The sequence below is a fragment of the Ranitomeya variabilis genome, chromosome 5 (genome assembly GCF_051348905.1).
Source record: "Ranitomeya variabilis isolate aRanVar5 chromosome 5, aRanVar5.hap1, whole genome shotgun sequence".
NCBI lineage: Eukaryota > Metazoa > Chordata > Amphibia > Anura > Dendrobatidae > Ranitomeya > Ranitomeya variabilis.
This window is the reverse complement of record NC_135236.1, coordinates 314,022,659-314,043,377: the sequence shown is the minus strand read 5'-3', so window position 1 is coordinate 314,043,377 and position 20,719 is coordinate 314,022,659. Positions and strand designations below refer to the sequence as shown.

General features: G+C 44.9%; 1 protein-coding gene across 2 annotated transcripts in view; it reads left to right on the top strand.

Moving 5' to 3' along the window:
* SEPHS1 (selenophosphate synthetase 1) overlaps positions 1–20,719 on the top strand; it is a 110,327-nt gene that overhangs the window by 51,149 nt on the left and 38,459 nt on the right. For both annotated transcript variants that reach the window (XM_077264606.1, XM_077264605.1), the window contains exon 2: positions 1,226–1,486. In XM_077264606.1, coding sequence (XP_077120721.1) covers positions 1,294–1,486 — 193 coding nt within the window. In that variant the 5' untranslated portion in view covers positions 1,226–1,293. The remainder of the gene's footprint in view (positions 1–1,225; positions 1,487–20,719) is intronic.

The following is a 20,719-nucleotide window of genomic DNA, read 5'->3' as shown; positions in this document are numbered from 1 at the left end:
ATTGGGCATTTTCTTACAAATGGAGAGGCAGTGGGAATGACCTGGTGGAGGTGTGAATGGTATCCATGCAGTGACTCATAAATCCAGATGTTAAATTGAGTCCTAGTGTCAAAGAATTTAACATCTTTATCAGTTTGAATTCCCAAATTATTCTTTCTCTGTCGTCCTTAAAATGACCTTTTAGTATTAAGACTTTTAAGTCTGTCATACTGTGTCCAGTTCCAGAGAAATGTTTTAACACACTCGTGTCCATTTCATGCTGATTGTGTGTCTGTGTAGGTTCATCCTTGTTTGTAGTTTGTGCCTGGTTTCCCCAATATAGATTCTTCCAGGGCACCTCGTACATTGTATCATGTACACCACGTTGGAGGATGTACATGAAAAGGAACCCATGACCTTATAGTCCTGATTTGTTTGGTATGCGGACTGTATTTGTTGGTAATATGTGGGTACACGTTTTGCATTTTTTTTATTGTTACATGGAAATGTGCTCATGGTGATGAGAGGACACTTCTGACAAGGAGATGCCTTAAGTTTGGGGGCTGTTTGTAGGAGAGAAGTGTTATTTCTGGGAATATGTATTTCGATTTGTGGTCTCTGTGGAATATGGGTTGGAGATCAGCACTACTTTTCCTTAGGGTGCTCATGTGGGGGTTGATTGTGACCACAAGAGGTACCCTGTTGTTATCCTGTCTGTTTGTAATCCAATAGGCTGCTTCTTGGGATCCTTGTAGCTCTGTATTTTCTGCCTGTAAAAATACAACTGTATTTTTTCAGGCTCCCTAAAGAAGACTATTTAGAAAAATTGTACCAAAAAAAACCCAGATGAGATTTCATGAAATCATTCACTCTGCAGATTTTGTGCACCAAGAAACGTAGCTAAAAAACTAAAATTTACACTGTGTGGTAACACAACTTGAGGGTACTTTGCCAAAGATGCAGCAAGTGAGCACTAATGGCTCCGATCAGAGGTGCCCTACAGAGACAGCTTCATCTAGATTCCTTAAAAACTCGCAGCTTCCAAAGGATCTGTAGGGACACATTTATTAGTCATTTGGTGCAAGGAATGTGGAATCCATTTTGGACAGAATACTGAAATATCTGTGAATGTTGTGATTTTTTATTAACCATTATATATTTTCGGCCAAGTGAATGCTTGTCTTATCCTATGGATTCTACAACTATAGCAGTTTTACATGAAATTTCTTCTGAATTTGTTTTATAGGTTAATCAGGAACGGAGCCAACCCATTTGTTCAATAAACAGAAACTGACATTAATCAGTCTGTAAAACATGTCTGTCCGGGAGTCCTTCAATCCAGAAAGTTATGAGCTTGATAAAAACTTCCGCCTGACTCGCTTTGCAGAGCTTAAAGGCACCGGTTGCAAAGTCCCCCAAGATGTTTTGCAAAAACTGCTGGAGTCCTTGCAAGAGAATCACTTTCAGGAAGATGAGCAGTTTCTTGGGGCAGTTATGCCAAGGTTGGGTAAGTAGTGATGATGATATGTGTTTTGTATCCTCCTTAAGTGCTCCATTACTTTTATGTTGTACTATCCGTGGGTACATACAGTTGCTAAGATAATAACAGCTGATGGGTTGCGGTCGAACCCCCATCAATCCTAAGTATTGTCCCTCAGTACCTAAGCAGTGGACACCCCCTTTTAAGTTTAAGCATTTTATGTATCTTGTGTATTGTCACATAGTATTTTCCACGTTGCTGTTTGATAGCATTGCTCCATGCAAAAAATAAAAATTCAGAAATTACTAGTCAACTTGATAATTTTTTAAAAGTAATCCCCTAACATTTAATAGGATGTGGACTGAATGGATTTCAACTCCCAGCTAGTGGCTGGCATCTAAGATGTATTCCCAAAGGCGTTGTCTGAGATAAATAGTTTCTTTTTTTTTTTCACTTGGGAGCTTATTCGCTCCTATTGAGTGTTGAGCAGTCTCTAAAAAAAAATATGGAAAACTTTTCTGGTGCTTATGAACTTTGTTTGCTGGCTTTGTGCTCCGACGAGTGATCTGCTCCCAAAAAAGTATTTTGTGACTTTACATCTGGTGTTTTATGTAATTTTTATGTCCTTTTAATTCTGTACCTTTGTTTATTGTCCTGTTTACCCCCTGTGTGTTTCTGGTTGTAGAATATTTGGGTAATTTGATAGCATAAGGATATGTCACTTTCAGGGGTCCAGGAGCATTGGAATGAAGGTTCGAGACATCTTAACTCTGAATAGTAAATTGTGGGCACTTTTGTTTTTTTTCTTTTTCAATTACTACCAACGAGATGGAGATCTTCTTATTTTAAGTCGAGAAATCTCTAATAAATAAGTCTGTTTTCAGTAGCTTCCCAAGGTCTTTCAGATAATATAGTTTTTTGCTCCACAGCCTTAAGTTACTGTTTTGTAGGAATCTAGAGGAATTGCAACTCCAGAATGATTCCTCTGTATATGCCTGATGTGCACAACGTAAAGAGTAAAAACTGAAATTCCTCCTATCATCTTGTTTTTGTTGCCAGGCTTTAAGCCATCACAATCTCCTTTTTAAGATCTGCAATTCTACTTCAAAGGAAAAGTCATTTATGCTGATATCCTAGACCAAAAGACCCTTAGAGAAATTCCTTATCAAATGTAGTATTTGCATTGCTTTTCATAACCGGTGTTTTAACTTTAGAATCGTCTCTGAAAACGTATACTTCTCAAATAAGTGTCAGTAAATAAGTGCATCTCTAGCTTTACTCCGCAGGAATGAATTTGGAAAACTATTAGGTTGCCATGAGTTTTAGCTTAAAGCCCAAAGTCTGTGGGTTAGGCCGTGGTCACACTTGCAAGTGTGATGCGAGAAACTCGCTCCTCAATACCCGGCACTGCCTCCGGCACACGGGACCGGAGCGTGCGGATGCATGTATTTCTATGTAGCTGCACCCACCGGTCCCGAGTGCCAGCGGCAGTGCCAGGTATTGATGCTAGAAACTCGCGCGAGCCTTAGGGCCAGACTACGACAGAGCGTAGGGACGTGTGCGATAGAGAGATATAGATAGATACAGACGTATACAGTTAAGTCCATATATATTTGGACAGAGACAACCTTTTTCTAATTTGGTTATAGACATTACCACAATGAATTTTAAACAAAACAATTCAGATGCAGTTGAAGTTCAGACTTTCAGCTTTCATTTGAGGGTATCCACATTAAAATTGGATGAAGAGTTTAGGAGTTTCAGCTCCTTAACATGTGCCACCCTGTTTTTAAAGGGACCAAAAGTAATTGGACAATTGACTCCAAGGCTATTTCATGGACAGTTGTGGGCAATCCCTTCATTATGTCATTCTGAATTAAGCAGATAAAAGGCCTGGAGTTGATTTGAGGTGTGGTGCTTGCATTTGGAAGGTTTTGCTGTGAAGTAAACATGCGGTCAAAGGAGCTCTCCATGCAGGTGAAACAAGCCATCCTTAAGCTGCGAAAACAGAAAAAAACCCATCTGAAAAATTGCTACAATATTAGGAGTGGCAAAATCTACAGTTTGGTACATCCTGAGAAAGAAAGAAAGCACTGGTGAACTCATCAATGCAAAAAGACCTGGGCGCCCACGGAAGACAACAGTGGTGGATGATCGCAGAATAATCTCCATGGTGAAGAGAAACCTCTTCACAACAGCCAACCAAGTGAACAGCACTCTCCAGGAGGTCGGCGCATCAATATCCAAATCTACCATAAAGAGAAGACTGCATGAAAGTAAATGCAGAAGGTTCACTGCACGGTGCAAGCCACTCATAAGCATCAGGAATAAAAAGGATAGACTGGACTTTGCTAAAAAACATCTAAAAAAGCCAGCACAGTTCTGGAAGAACATTCCTTGAACAGATGAAACCAAGATCAACCTCTACCAGAATGATGGAAAGAGAAAAGTATGGCGAAGGAGTGGTACAGCTAATGATCCAAAGCATACCACATCATCTGTAAAACACGGCGGAGGCAGTGTGATGGCTTGGGCATGCATGGCTGCCAGTGGCACTGGGTCACTAGTGTTTATGGATGATGTGACACAGGACAGAAGCAGCCGAATGAATTCTGAGGTATTCAGAGCCATACTGTGTGCTCAGATCCAGCCAAATGCAGCCAAACTGGTTGGTTGTCGTTTCATACTACAGATGGACAATGACCCAAAACATAAAGCCAAAGCAACCCAGGAGTGTATTAAAGCAAAGAAGTGGAATATTCTTGAATGGCCAAGTCAGTCACCTGATCTGAACCCAATTGAGCATGCATTTCACTTGTTATAGACTAAACTTCAGACAGAAAGGCTCACAAACAAACAGCAACTGAAAACCACCGCAGTGAAGGCCTGGCAGAGCATCAAAAAGGAGGAAACACAGCGTCTGGTGATGTCCATGAGTTCAAGACTTCAGGCAGTCATTGCCAACAAAGGATTTTCAACCAAGTACTAGAAATGAACATTTTATTTACAATTATTTAATCTGTCCAATTACTTTTGGTCCCTTTAAAAACAGGGTGGCACATATTAAGGAGCTGAAACTCCTAAACCCTTCATCCAATTTTAATGTGGATACCCTCAAATGAAAGCTGAAAGTCTGAACTTCAACTGCATCTGAATTGTTTTGTTTAAAATTCATTGTGGTAATGTCTAGAACCAAAATTAGAATAATGTTGTCTCTGTCCAAATATATATGGACCTAACTGTATATACATAGCTATAGAATCTATAATATAACGCTGGGAGCGTCACTCTGTCCGAAGCCTTTATAGACTGCGCAAGCGCCGGCGCAGTCTGGACCCCACAGAGTGACGCTCCCAGGAGGAGATCGCGGTATGCGTAAGCAGTGAACACACACCGCGATCTCCAACGGAGAAGCAGGGACGAGCCTGATATTTACCTCTCCCTGTTCCAGTGATACGCGCTGCTCCATCCTCCGCCTGCGACTGTTCAGTCAGAGGGCGGCGCGCATTAACGCGTCATCGCGCCCTCTGAACTGAACGGTTCAGAGGGCGCGATGACGCGCTTAATGCGCGCCGCCCTCTGACTGAACAGGCAGAGGACCCGGAAGATGGAGTGGCGCGTAGCAGTGGAACGTTGGACAGGTAAATATAGCAAGTGCCGGGGGCCTGAGCTAGCGGCGACTCCGGCACCTGACCCCCCCAGCGCGCCGGTGTCCCCGCCTGCTCAGGCCGCCAGCACTCGGCGCCCAGCACAGCCACGCACAGCCGCCCACACTCATCAGAGCCACGCACAGCCGCCCACACTCATCAGAGCCACGCACAGCCGCCCACACTCACCAGAGCCACGCACAGCCGCCCGTACTCACCACCGCCACGCACAGCCGCCCGTACTCACCACCGCCACGCACAGCCGCCCGCACTCACCACCGCCACGCACAGCCGCCCGCACTCACCACCGCCACGCACAGCCGCCCGCACTCACCACCGCCACGCACAGCCGCCTGCACTCGCCACAGCCAACTCAGCCGCCCGCACTCAGCACCGCCACGCGCAGCCGCCCGCACTCACCTCCGTCACGCGCAGCCGCCCGCACTCACCTCCGCCACGCGCAGCCGCCCGCACTCACCTCTGCCACGCGCAGCCGCCCGCACTCAGCACAGCCGCCCGCTCTCAGCACAGCCGCCCGCACTCAGCACAGCCGCCCGCACTCAGCACCGCCACGTGCAGCCGCCCGCACTCAGCACAGCCACGCGCAGCCGCCCGCACTCTGCACAGCCGCCCGCACTCTGCACAGCCGCCCGCACTCTGCACAACCGCCCGCACTCTGCACAGCCGCCCGCACTCTGCACAGCCGCCCGCACTCTGCACAGCCGCCCGCACTCTGCACAGCCGCCCGCACTCTGCACAGCCGCCCGCACTCTGCACAGCCGCCCGCACTCTGCACAGCCGCCCGCACTCTGCACAGCCGCCCGCACTCTGCACAGCCGCCCGCACTCTGCACAGCCGCCCGCACTCTGCACAGCCGCCCGCACTCTGCACAGCCGCCCGCACTCTGCACAGCCGCCCGCACTCTGCACAGCCGCCCGCACTCTGCACAGCCGCCCGCACTCTGCACAGCCGCCCGCACTCTGCACAGCCGCCCGCACTCTGCACAGCCGCCCGCACTCAGCACCGCCACGCGCAGCCGCCCGCACTCACCTCCGCCACGCGCAGCCGCCCGCACTCACCTCCGCCATGCGCAGCCGCCCGCACTCAGCACAGCCGCCCGCTCTCAGCACAGCTGCCCGCACTCAGCACAGCCGCCCGCACTCAGCACCGCCACGTGCAGCCGCCCGCACTCAGCACAGCCACGCGCAGCCGCCCGCACTCAGCACAGCCACGCGCAGCCGCCCGCACCCTGCGCCGCCGCCCGCACCCTGCGCCGCCGCCCGCACTCTGCCCAGCCGCCCGCACTCTGCCCAGCCGCCCGCACTCTGTACAGCCGCCCGCACTCTGCGCGCAGGATGGGAGCAGCACATGATAGGATGGGGGCGACGGATGGAACAGCACATGACAGGATGGGGACACAGGATGGAGCACCACATGACAGGATGGGGGCGCAGGATGGGAGCACATGACAGGATGGGGATGCAGGATGGAGCAGCACATGACAGGATGGGGGCGCAGGATGGAGCAGCACATGACAGGATGGGAGAGCAAGATGGGAGCAGCACATGACAGGATGGAGACCATATACCAATATAAATGCTCGCCACCCGGGCGTAGAACGGGTTCAATAGCTAGTATATATATAATAGTATATATTTCGTTTTGATTGCCTTGTATGTCTTTGTCAGCAGAAATGAGAGCCATCTGTCTATGCAGGAACTTTATGCAGGTCAGACCTCTCTGAGGTATTTGCACAGCGATGCAAACAAAGTAAAGATTACCTGACCAGCAGTCTTGAAAAGAAACAGGATATGTGTGGCTTCATGCCAAGAGGTTAGCGCAGCCTGATGTGGATTAGAGAACCTGTTCATCCGTGTACTCCATGAACAAAAGACAGAAACCAACATAGTTAAAGAAGTTCTCCAGTAGATTGTATTTTTATACAAATATGTTTACTACAAACGAGAAGGAGATTGCCGTATTTTAAGTCTTGCCAACACCGTTGTCCTCTTTCTACCCTCAGTTCTGTGCCAATTTTAACGACCAGAGTAACGCTGGGTTCATACTTCATTGTTTTCCACATAGCACTGTGTCGAGGGGTATGTTGGAATCCCTGAAAAACTGTATTCTGATGGAATCTCAACAGAGCCAATCACATGAATGAGGCAAAACCGCGGAAACTGTCTGATCTCTCCATCCTGGCAGGATTCATGGTTTGTCACATATTTGTGCATGCCTGGAAAAGACAAATAATGCTTGGCAAAGGCCGGACAGTGGACACATTGACTCTTGTTGGCTTCATTCAAGTGAATGGCTTTGTAGCGGTTCCTGTATGAGATCAGTTTTTTGAGGATTCTGATAGAAACCCCGACATAGTGCTCCCAGACATAGAGCACAGTATTAATGTGAACCTAGTTTAATGGAGAAAAGTTTGGCTTAGGCCACAGTATCTGAAAACCCCATTAGGCTACTTTCACACTAGCGTCGGTACGGGGCCGTCTCGCTGCGTCGGCCCGACGTACCGACGCATACTGTGAAGAAAATGCCCGACGTTGGCAGCGGAAGCAGTCTTAAGACGCTTCTGCTGCTTCATTGTAAGATCCGGGGAGGAGGGGGCGGAGTTTCGGCCGCGCATGCGCGGTCGAAAATGGTGGTCCCGACGCACAAAAAACGTTACATGTAACTTTTTTTGTGGCGGCGGTGCGCCAAAACACGACGCAACCGTCACATGACGGTTGCGACGTGTGGCACTGCGTCACTAATAAAAGTCTATGGAGAAAAAACGCATCCTGCAGACCACTTTGCAGGAGGCGTTTTTTATCCACAACGACGCATTGTGACGTGCAGTGCACGACGCTAGTGTGAAAGTAGCCTTAGAGGGTTATATCCATCTTATCCATCATTTTACTTAGTAAAATAAGAAAATCAGATGGTACTCGCACTCACTGGGTCCTGCACTGGTTCTTCTGTCTCAGGACTTTGGCTACAATCATTGCCTATGGGACTGCCAAGCTCTGTATTTGGTATCCAGACAGTGTCATAGACTGGAGCACCCTGCATTTCAGAGCCACATTCTCAGAATCTGTGGGGTCCCTGCTGCCGTCCCCACAGTCAGCAAGCAATCACCTATGTTGTAGGCTTAGCCGTTTTAAGCTCTAGTTTCTTCTACATTTGGTTTGTATGTCCAACCTTGGGTACTGTGCCGGCTCTCCGCTACTTTGTCTGTGTGTTTTGGCCTCAGGGGTGGGTGATGTCATGTCGACAGCACACATTACCACTGCAGCCAATCGCTGAAATTAGCAGCTCATGCCATCTACATTGGTAGAGCCACTGAGCTCCATGATCAACTGGGGATGTGAGCTATCAACGCTGCAGGCAAAACACTGAGACTGAAACAGCAGTGGAGAACCGGCGCAGGGACTGGGGACGGAGAGTACGATCTGATGGCCAGAACATTTATCAAGCTGGAAAAACCCCTTTTAAGCATTACAGTATTCTCCTTCACATTGGCTGAATGTGTATTGTAGGACAGAACCGGTCTTCTATAGTCAATGACGCTTCCTCTTCTATTAACTCCTAAATCGGCTATATAAATGTGGTTGTTTTTTTCATTGTAAACTCTTTTTGAATTGGTACACTGACTGTTAATGGGAACCTGTCAGATGATTCATGCTTAAACCATAAACCGCATGAATCTGGGACGAGGTGAATGAGAAGACTAGCAATGGACCTATGTCCCACACAGCTTCTCTCCGCACTGCATGATTACCAGGTTACTTCTAGTTACCTTGTTCACTGGCCCTGTTTTAACCCCTTAATGACCGCCAATACGTCTTCTTACTGACATGAGATATAAGGGAATAGCCTCCCCATACAGGTGACAATCCAGCAACTGTCAGTTGTACACTATAACTGACATCTTGCTGTATCAGCCACGATCAGTGTTTGCACCGTCCAAATCTGTTTAACCCCTTAGATGCTGCTGTCAATAGTGACTACATCATATAAATGGCTAACAGAGTGTGGAGGCTTCTTCTTTATCCCCATCGGCACCCTGAGATCATGATTGTGTGGTCCTGATGTTTGCCATGGCAATTCATGACCAAATAGCTGCCTTAGAGTCTGACGGCTACGACCTGTTCAGAAGTTAGTGACCTTTAGGCGGTAAAAATACACATTTTCATTCCTGTAATGTCATTTTGCATTCATTACTGAAAATCACCTGAAGGGTTAATAAACAACCTGACAGCAGTTTTCAATATGTCAAGGGGTGTTGTTTTTAAAATGGTATCACTTTTTGGAGGTTTCCGATATATAGGACCCCCAAAGTCACTTCAAACCCGGATAGGTCCCTAAAAAAAAATACATTTTGTAAATGTCCTTGGAAAAAGTAAAAATTACGGCTACATTTTTAAACCTCTTGAAAGACTAACAAAATAAAATAACATTCTACAAATGGCACTGATGTAAAGCTGACATGTGGGAAATGTTTATTAATGTTTTGCTATGGTATGACTATCTGGATTAAAGGGATAATCATTCAAAGTTTGAAAATTCCTAAATTTTTTTTGCATTTTTTTTTTTCAAATTTCTGATTATGTTTTTTTTATAAATAATCACAAAACATATCAACCTAAATTTACCATTATCATAAATTATAATGTGTAGCAAAAAAATAGTCTCAAAATCAATGGGATATGTTGAGGCATTCCAGAGTTATTAACACATAAACTGACACTGGTCAGATTTAAAACATTTGGCCTGGTCTCTAAGGGGTATATTTAGTTTGAAATGTCACATCGGTTCATCGTGAAACATACATTTTTGCAATGACAAAGCCAGTCTCTTGGTGTCTGTGGTTCAAGCAGCATGAATCACCTGACAGGTTAATCTTAACAAAATCTACCAGTGTACAAGCTGCTTTTTTTTTTTTTAAAGTCACAAACATGCAACGTGTGCACAGAGCCTTAGGTGGTTTTTAAGTTTGAAGTATATAACCTGTATACTTGAATAGGTAATCTGTAGTCCGTTGCAACAGAAGCTACACTGTGTATGGAGCTATGCAATTCTGCTATGTACATCCATCTACTGGAGAAGATAACAGCTGATCAGTGTGGGTGCCATGTGTCTGACCCCATCAATCTGATATTGATGACTTCTCCTAAAGATTGGTCATCAATATCAAAGACCAGGACAATGTAATAATTATAGGGGATAACTCCGGAGACTCTTTGCGTGGAACAAGAAAACTACAGGACACAGTTTTATAAGTGGTAAAGTCTATATTCTCACACGGTGATTCAAACAGGTGCAGAGAGAAACTCAAGTCCACAACACTTGGTGCAAATAATAAACGCAGCTTAGCAGTCTATAGGAAACTTCAGAGCAAAATGCAATCAAGCAGAAAGTCTATGAAGCACAGTTATTCTTGAGGATACTTGACACGAATAAATCCTTGTCTAGGTCCAGGCACAGATAGATATGCTTATTAGGCAGTTCAAATTATATCTTAGCTCAACCAGGGAGGCCTAGTTAATAGTCTCAAGTTATTGCAAAGCAGCAACAGCTTACATGACCAGCAAATGCAGATGGAAGTAAACACGAACAGCAGATGAAGGAGGATTACTGGAAACTTGTGTATACAGCAGGAACTCAGAGCAGAGTAGCAGGATCGTCACACAGGTTCACAGGAGCAGGTGTATAGCCAGGGAGTAATCAGAGGTCAGGAGCTGGATGCAAGGCAGAATACTCTAGCACAGACTGAAGGCTGGGGTGGAGTTTTATAGCAGGAGACACAGTGCACATGAGACCAAAGACGCCATCTTGAAAAAGGGCAGTAATGCACAAAAGGTAAAAAATGTTTAGAGTCCTGACATTACTCCCTCCTTAGAAGCGGCCTCAGGACGATTCTGGACCTGGTTTCTCAGGGAATCTCTGATGAAAATGAGAAATCTTCTGTTGGGCATTGATGTTTTCCACAGGTTCCCAAGAGTCTTCCTCAGGGGGATATCCCTGCCATCTTATCAAATATTGGAGCCGATTCCTGCGAATCCTGGAATCAATAATTGCCTCCACCACGAATTGTTCTTGCCCATCAATCACCACAGGCTGCGGAGGTGGCACAACACGTCCCCTGGAAGGTATTAGGAGATACAGGCTTTAGTAAAGATACATGAAAAACTAGGTGTACCTTCATAGTCCTAGGCAGCTTCAGCCGGCAGGCCACAGAGCTCACAATACCGTTGATCTTGAAAGGGCCAATGAATTTCTGTCCAAGTTTTTGTGAAGGAATGTTTAACTTCAGATTCTTAGTTGCTAACCAGACGGAATCTCCTACCTTGAACATGGGTGCAGGTTTACGGAATCTAAAAGCCGATCTCTTATAACGTTCTTGAGCTGTGGTCAGGGATTCCTTCAGAACCTCCAGATTCTGTCTCATCGCAGTCAGCCTTTCCTCCACTGCCGGAACCGGAGAATTAATTGGAGACCTAGGTAAGATACACGGATGATAACCCAGATTGGCAAAGAAAGGTGTAAATTTAGTGGAGGAACTCTGAGAAGTGTTATATGAAAATTCGGCTAACGGCAGCAACTCCAACCAATCATCCTGGAGATGGCTGACATAGCATCTTAGATATTGTTCCAGCGTCTGGTTGGTACGCTCAGTCTGACTATTTGTCTGGGGATGGTAAGCGGAAGAGAGACAGACATTAATTTTGAGTGCAGAGCAAAACCCCTTCCAGAATCTTGAAGTGAACTGCACTCCACGGTCAGAGATGATCTCATCCGGAACCCCATGCAACCGAAAGACATTCTGTATAACCAAGTTAACTGTATCTTTAGCTGAGGGGAGGCCGGTGCACGGAACAAAATAAGCAGCTTTAGTCAGGCGATCAACTACCACAATGATTGTATTCATGCCCCCCGATGTAGGCAGCTCCACAATAAAGTCCATTGATATAGACCCCCCAAGGGCGGGACGGAACAGGTAATGGTTGTAGAAGACCCGTAGGTGCCACATGAGGAGTCTTGTAACGGGCACATACCTCGCAAGAGGGAACATAGTCTTTGGTATCCTTCAGGCAAGTTGGCCACCAGAAGAATCGGCTCAGGAACTCTTGTGTCTTCTGTACCCCCCTGTGACCAGCCAACTTGGAGTCATGTACCAACTTGAGGATCTGCAGACGGACGACCTCCGGAACGTAGATACGTCGCTCTCTGAATCACATGCCACCCTTAAAGACAAGACTAATATCCACAGGTGGGTTGGCCAGAAATACATCACCTTCATAGGCCTCCCTGCACTCCTTCCACAAGTCCTGATCGTGGATAACTCCGATTAAATTGGCATTAGATAGAATGGTCTTGGACGGGGCTCCAGGTACGGAATCCGCAGCATGGATTCGGGATAAAGCATCAGCCTTCTCATTACGAGAACCTGGACGGTACGAGATAACAAAGTTAAACTGATTTTAAAAATAAGTTCCAACGAGCCTTATGAGGAGAAAGACATTTAGCGGATCTAAGGAACTCTAGATTGCGATGGTCAGTTAGCACTATGATCTGTTGTGCAGCTCCTTGCAGATGATGCCTCCATTCTTTGAAAGCCGCAATAATAGCCAGCAATTCCTTGTCTCCCACATCGTAATTCTTCTCTGCTGAGGTTAGTCTATGGGAAAAGAAAGCACAAGGATGTAGCAGACCCTTCTCTCCAGTTCTTTGGGAGAGAATAGCCCCCAAAGCATTATCAGAAGCGTCCACCTCCACAATGAAAGGAAGTGTTGGATCTGGGTGTATCAACAGCGGTGCTGATGTGAAACAGACTTTAAGCCGATCAAAAGCTTCTTGAGCCTGTGATGACCACTTAAAGGGCTTTTCCTTCTTTGTCAAGGAAGTATTGGGACGGACAATATCAGAAAAATTTCGACTGAAGCGTCTGTAGAAATTAGCAAAACCAATAAAACGTTAGACCTTTAACGTTCTTGGGTACCGGCCAGTCAAGGATAACCTGAATCTTACCAGATTCCATGTTCAGCCCCTGGGGAGAGATGATATAACCTAAGAACTGTATCTCAGAATGATGGAACTCGCATTTCTCCGGCTTAATATACAGATGGTTCTCTTTCAGACGTCTTAAAACAGTTTTGACATGTTCTTCATGTTTCTGTAGAGAGTCAGAAAAGATTAGTATATCGTCCAAATAGATCACTACAAACTGGTCCAACAAATCTCTGAAAATGTCATTAGCAAGGTGTTGAAATGTTGCAAAGGCGTTACAAAGCCCGGAGGGCATCACAAGAGATTCAAAGTGTCCATATCGGCATCTGAATGCTGTCTTCCACTCATCCCCTGGACGAATACGCACCAAATTATAAGCCCCACGAAGATCCAGTTTAGAGAACACCTTTGCATGGCGGACTCTTTCCAGTAATTCTGGAATCAGAGGCAAAAGGTAACGGTTTCGTACGGTTACCTTATTGAGTTCCCGATAGTCAACAAAGGGTCTCAGGGTCCCATCCTTTACAAAAAAGATAGGTGCCCCTGCTGGTGAGGAAGAAGGACGTATGAAGCCTCTGGCCAGATTTTCATCAATATACTCTTTTAAGGCTTGAAGCTCAGGTGCCGCCAAAGGGTATACGTTACCAAAAGGAATGGCTGCCCCAGGAAGCAGCTCAATGGGACAGTCATAATGCCTGTGTGGAGGAAGCTGATCTGCATTCTTGTCACAGATGTCAGAGAACTCTTTATAAGCTGGAGGTAAAGAAAATACCTGTACATGTGGTTCCGTAGCCGTGGACTCAGGGACAGCTTCTGTGAACGCTTAGTTTCTCCTTGTTGGGAAGATAATCTCCTTGGTCTCCCAGCTGATAATTGGGTTCTGAGAACGCAACCAAGGAATGCCTAAAATCACAGGAAAATGAGGAGAAGAAATTAGCAAGAAAGAAAGTTGCTCCTGCTGCTTAGGCTCCAACAAAATTTCAAGGTGTACGGTCTCCTGATCCACAGGCCCAGAGATTAAAGGTGACCCATCCACTGTTTCCATAGTAATTGGAGATGCTCTTTGCTGAATTTTAATACCATGTTCCTTGGCAAATGCGATATCCATGAAATTGCCACCTGCACCAGAGTCAATCATAGCTGAACTGGAAATCCACTGTCCTGAACACAGGATCTTAACCCCTTACTGACCTCGGACGGGATAGTACGTTCAAGGTCAGCTTCCCTGCTTTGATGCAGGGCTCCGCGGTGAGCCCACATCAAAGCCGGGACATGTCAGCTGTTTTGAACAGCTGACATGTGCCCGCAATAGCGGCGGGTGAAATCGCGATTCACCCGCCGCTATTAACTAGTAAAATGCCGCTGTCAAACGCAGACAGCGGCATTTAACTACCGCATCCGGACGGGCGGCCGGATATGAGCGCATCGCCGACCCCCGTCACATGATCGGAGGTCGGCGATGCTTCTCCATTGTAACCATAGAGGTCCTTGAGAACTCTATGGTTACAGATCCCCGGCAGCTGTGAGCGCCACCCTGTGGTCGGCGCTCACAGCACACCTGATTTTCTGCTACATGGCAGCGAACAGCAGATCGCTGCTATGTAGCAGAGGCGATCGGGTTGTGCCTGCTTCTAGCCTCCCATGGAGGCTATTGAAGCATGGCAAAAGTAAAAAAAAAATGAAAAAAATAAAAAAAATATAAAAGTTTAAATCACCCCCCTTTCGCCCCAATCAAAATAAATCAATAAAAAAAAAAAATCAAACCTACACATATTTGGTATCGCCACGTTCAGAATCGCCCGATCTATCAATAAAAAAAAGCATTAACCTGATCGCTAAACGGCGTAACGAGAAAAAAATTTGAAACACCAGAATTACGTTTTTTAGGTTGCCGTGACATTGCATTAAAATGCAATAATGGGTCATCAAAGGAACGTATCTACACCGAATTGGAATCATTAAAAACGCCAGCTCGGCACGCAAAAAAATAAGCCCTCAACCGACCCCAGATCATGAAAAATGGAGACGCTACGAGTATCGGAAAATGGCGCAATTTTTTTTTTTTTTGTTTTTTAGCAAAGTTTGGAATTTTTTTTCACCACTTAGGTAAAAAATAACCTAGTCATGTTAGGTGTCTATGAACTCGTAGTGACCTGGAGAATCATAATGGCAGGTCATTTTTAGCATTTAGTGAACCTAGCAAAAAAGCCAAGCAAAAAACAAGCGTGGGATTGCACTTTTTTTGCAATTTCACCGCACTTGGAATTTTTTTCCCGTTTTCTAGTACACGACATGGTATAACCAATGATGTCGTTCAAAAGTACAACTCGTCCCGCAAAAAATAAGCCCTCACGTGGCCAAATTGACGGAAAAATATAAAAGTTATGGCTCCGGGAAGGAGGGTAGTGAAAAACGAACATGGAAAAACGAAAAATCCCAAGGTCATGAAGGGGTTAATAGGGAGAGAACAGTGAGAGTTCTTTTCCTTCAGCTCCTTGGGGGGTGAAGTCATGGAAAGTGAATGGAATACAGCCTTTAAAGGCAGGCTACATTCAGAGATGTCAGATTCATCATCACAGTTGTCATACTCCCCTATTGCTGCTAGCACCTTGTTAGGCCGTCTAGGACACTTAGGACAATTGATCAAGAAGTGGTCAGACTGGCCGCAGTAGAAACATAGATTTTCACGCAGGCGATGCTCCCGGTGCTCATTGATCTCGCGCCTCTGAACGGAATCAATTTGCATGGGCACCTCCTCCACCTCCCGAGAGGTTTTACCTGCAGGCTCTTTGGAAGGAAGGGAAAAGTTAGAAACATGGTTATATGCAGCAAATTTCTCCTGCCTACGCTCAGTAAGGCGAATGTCTATGTGCACACGATGCTGTATACATGTCTCTAGCTCTTGTGGTGACTCAGAGCGGGCTAGATCATCTTTTACAATACTAGACAGACCCCTTTTAAAAATAGGCAATTGTGCATAACTGTCCCAATTGGTATCTACCGCCAATCTCCTGAATTCAGTGGCATACTCAATAACAGAACGTTTAGCCTGGCGTAAAGATGACAAAGCAGATTCAGCGGTTGCACGGCGATTAGGGTAATCAAACATTAATGCCATAGCGGCCAAGAAATCATCCAAGTCATTTAACCGTGGGTCACGAGACTCAATCATCGGATTCGCCTAGGCGAGCGCTCGTGAGGTCAGTAGCATTATTACACACAATACTTTGGATCTATCAGTAGGAAAACGGTCAGCATGCACATCAAAATATAGCATACATTGATTCACAAAGCCACGAAATTTGTCGCGATCACCATTAAATCTGAATGGGGGCAACTTAGGTGGGCTAGCTGGTGGCTGTTGCCCAGAGGGTAAATGCGGTGAACAAAAGACGTGAGCACTGCTACGGGGGTGCACGGGTAGGTTCCCACACCTTAGTACCGTAAATATAATGAACCCGGCACTCAACTTCAATGCAACTTGAGATTTATTGCATAGTACAGAAAACGTTTCGGTCTCATGCGACCTTCATCAGTTACGTACTTGAAGATGGTTTGTGTATCACTAGATGAGCTTGATTATCAAGTTCCCAGCCTGGATAGGACTAGGGCAGCTATTCTCCAATGACCTCCACTGGACATACTGAGTCAAACCCATCTATTGATACACAAACCATCTTCAAGTACATCACTAGATGGGTTTGACTCAGTATGTCCAGTGGAGGTCTCTGGAGAATAGCTGCCCTAGTCCTATCCAGGCTGGGAACTTGATAATCAAGCTCATCTAGTGATACACATACCATCTTCAAGTACGTAACTGATGAAGGTCGCATGAGACCGAAACGTTTTCTGTACTACGCAATAAATCTCAAGTTGCATTGAAGTTGAGTGCCGGGTTCATTATATTTACGGCCCAGAGGGTAAAGTCACTTGTGCAGCTATTTGCCTGCTTATGTCCTGAAAAGCCCGTCCATACTGGGACTCTATGCCAGCAAGTTTGTTTTCCTGGGCTGCCATGCGGTTGCTCAAGTCCTGCAAAGTTTGTCCAAACACTTGTTGATTGTGTTCAAAGCTTCCAAACTTCTTTTGCAGACCTTCCACATCTTTCTGCAGTGATCTAATTATGGAAAACACCTGCTCTAATTCGCTTTCTGCAGTCATTGTTCCAGCAGTCTCCTTTTTTTTTTTAGGCTAGAGTATCCTGTAATAATTATAGGGGATATCTCAGGAGACTCTTTGCGTGGAACAAGACAACTACAGGACACAGTTTTATAAGTGGTAAAGTCTATATTCTCACACGGTGATTCAAACAGGTGCAGAGAGAAACTCAAGTCCACAACACTTGGTGCAAATAATAAACGCAGCTTAGCAGTCTATAGGAAACTTCAGAGGAAAATGCAATCACGCAGAAAGTCTATGAAGCACAGTTATTCTTGAGGATACTTGACACAAATAAATCCGTGTCTAGGTCCAGGCACAGATAGATATGCTTATTAGGCAGTTCAAATCATATCTTAGCTCAACCAGGGAGGCCTGGTTAAGTCTCAGGTTATTGCAAAGCAGCAACAGCTTACATGACCAGCAAATGCAGATGGAAGTAAACACGAACAGCAGATGAAGGAGGATTACTGGAAACTTGTGTATGCAGCAGCAACTCAGAGCAGAGTAGTAGGATCTCCACACAGGTTCACAGGAGCAGGTGTATAGCCAGGGAGTAATCAGAGGTCAGGAGCTGGATGCAAGGCAGAATACTCTAGCACAGACTGAAGGCTGGGGTGGAGTTTTATAGCAGGAGACACAGTGCACATGAGACCAAAGATGCCATCTTGAAAAAGGGCAGTAATGCACAAAAGGTAAAAAATGTTCAGAGTCCTGACAGACAACTCCTTTAATGTTATGAACGTTAAAAGGGATTCTGTTATTCGATTTTTGCTACCCCATCTAAAAGTAGCATGACGTTGGGGCAGAAACCCTGATATGGGTGTAATTTATTGGCTTCTTGCTGCAGTTTAGATAAAATCACAATTTTATCTGCTGCAGATTTACTTGTTCTCGGAATGCTGAGTTCTGTATAATCCCACCCCCACCACTGATTGGCAACTTTCTGCCTACGCACAGTATATTTACATAAAACTTCCAATCATTGGTGGGAGTGGGATTATATAGAGCTCATGAATATGGAAGACTATATAGCAGCAGATCTACTAGTCCTCTAGTGAATATCCTCCTGCTGATTTAAAGTGAATTTATCAAAACTACAGCAAGCAGCCCAGTAGGTGAAAGATCACTGGAATCAGGGTCTCTGCCACTACATTATGCTGCTCTCAGATTAGGTGGCAAAAATCTGGTTACAGTTTCCTTTTAATCTTTTCAGGACACGTGCCGTATATATACATTGCAAGTCGGAAGCATGTGTATGAAACGGGCTCACACAGTACGCCCGCCCCATACCAGTCAGGCGATGGCTGAGTATTACAGCCAGGACCTGCCGCTAACAATCGCGGGTGGATCGGACCCTGTGGCAGAGCTTCAAAGGAGACTGATTCCTGCTATATGCAGCGATGCCACAACAAGCACAAGCGATCGGATAATCACATATTCAAGCCCCCTTAGGGGCTAACATAAGTAGTGAAAAGTAAAAATATAAATGTTTTTTTTTTTCAAAAAATCCGAAAAGAATAGTTCAAATCACCCCCCTTTCTTACCAGTGAAGTTAAAGATAATAAAATACCACATCAGAGATTAGGAGATTATAATATATATATATATATATATATATATATATATATATATATATATATATATATATATATATATATATATATATATATATATATATATATATATATATAATGTGTGTGTGTATTGCTATATCTAGCTCTCCCACAGTTGTGCTCAAAAGTTTACACACCCCATTAGAAATTTTCCTTTCTTGGCCTTTTTTCAGAGAATATGAGAATATGAATAATAACACCGAGACTTTTTCTCCACTCATGGCTACAGGTTGGGTGAAGCCATTTGTTGTCATACTGTGTTTTCTCTTTTTAAATCATAATGACGACCCAAAAAATCCAAATGGCCCTGATCTAAAGTTCACATACCCCATTTCTTAATACCGTGTACTGACCGCTCTAACATCAATGACAGCTTGAAGTCTTTTTTGTGGTAGTTGTGAATGAGGTTCTTTATTTTCTCAGATGGTAAAGCTGCCCTCTCTTCTTGGCAAAAAGTCTCCAGTTTCTGTAAATTCCTGGGCTGTCTAGCATGAACTGTGCGCTTGAGATCTTCTGAGAGTGGCTCAATGATATTGAGGACAGGGGACTGAGATGGCCACTCCAGAACCTTCACTTTGTTCTGCTGTAGCCATTGACAGGTCGACTTGGCCTTGTGTTTTGGATCGTTGTCATGTTGGAACGTCCAAGTATGTCCCATGTGCAACTTCCCGGCTGATAAGTACAAATGTACCTCCAGTATTTGCTGATAACGCGCTGCATTCATCTTTACTTCAACTTTGACCAAGTTTCCTGTGCCTTTGAACATCAGTGATCTACCTCCATGCTTTACAGTAGGAATGGTGTTCCTTTCATCATCGGCCTTGACCTCTCTCCAAATGTAACGTTTATGGCTTTGGCCACAAAGTTCCATTTTGGTCTCATCACTCCAAATTACCTTGTTCCAGAAATTTTGAGGATTGTCTCTGTGCTGTTTGCGTATTATAGGTGAGATACTTTGTGGCATATGCGCACTAATGGCTTTCGTCTGGCGACTCGACCATGCAGCCCATTTTTCTTCAAGTGCCTCCTTATTGTGCATCTTGAAACAGCCACATGGCTAGTTTTTAGAGAGTCCAGTATTTCAGCTGATGTTATTTGTGGATTTTTCTTAGCATCCCGAAGAATTTTCCTGACAGTTGTGGACAAAATTTTTGTTGGTCTACATGACCGTGGTTTTGCTTTTACAGAGCCCCTGATTTTCCATTTGTTCACAGTTTGAATGCTGCTGACTGGCATTATTAATTCCTTGGATATCTTTTTGTATCCCTTTCCTGTTTTATACAGTTCAACTACTTTTTCCTGTAGATCCGACAGTTCTTTTGCTTTCCCCATAAGTCGCAATCCAGAAACGTCAGTGTCTGGATGAAAGATGAAAGAGTCTGTCTGGATCCCAGAAACTCACTCAGCTTTTATGCACACACACTGATTACAAGCAAACAGGTGACAGGTGAGGATGTTACCTTTAGTAGCCATTCAATCCTATTTGTGTCAACTTCTGTGCATGTTATCAGGCCAAAATCACCAGGGTATGTAAACTTTTGATCAGGGTCATTTGGATGTTTTGGGTTGTCATTATGATTTAAAAAGAGAAAACGCAGTAGTTTGACAATAAATGGCTTCACCAAACCACTAACCATGAGTGGAGAAAAGTTTTGGTGTGATCATTCATATTCTCTGGAAAAAGGCCAAGAAAGCAAAAATTTTGCTGGGGTATGTAAACTTTTGAGCAAAACTGTATTTGGTATCGCTGCTGTAAGCAAAGTTCAATATACCAAAATGTAAAAACAGTTAACCCTATCGGTGAACACTGTAAACTGAGACAATTCAAGAATTCCAAAATT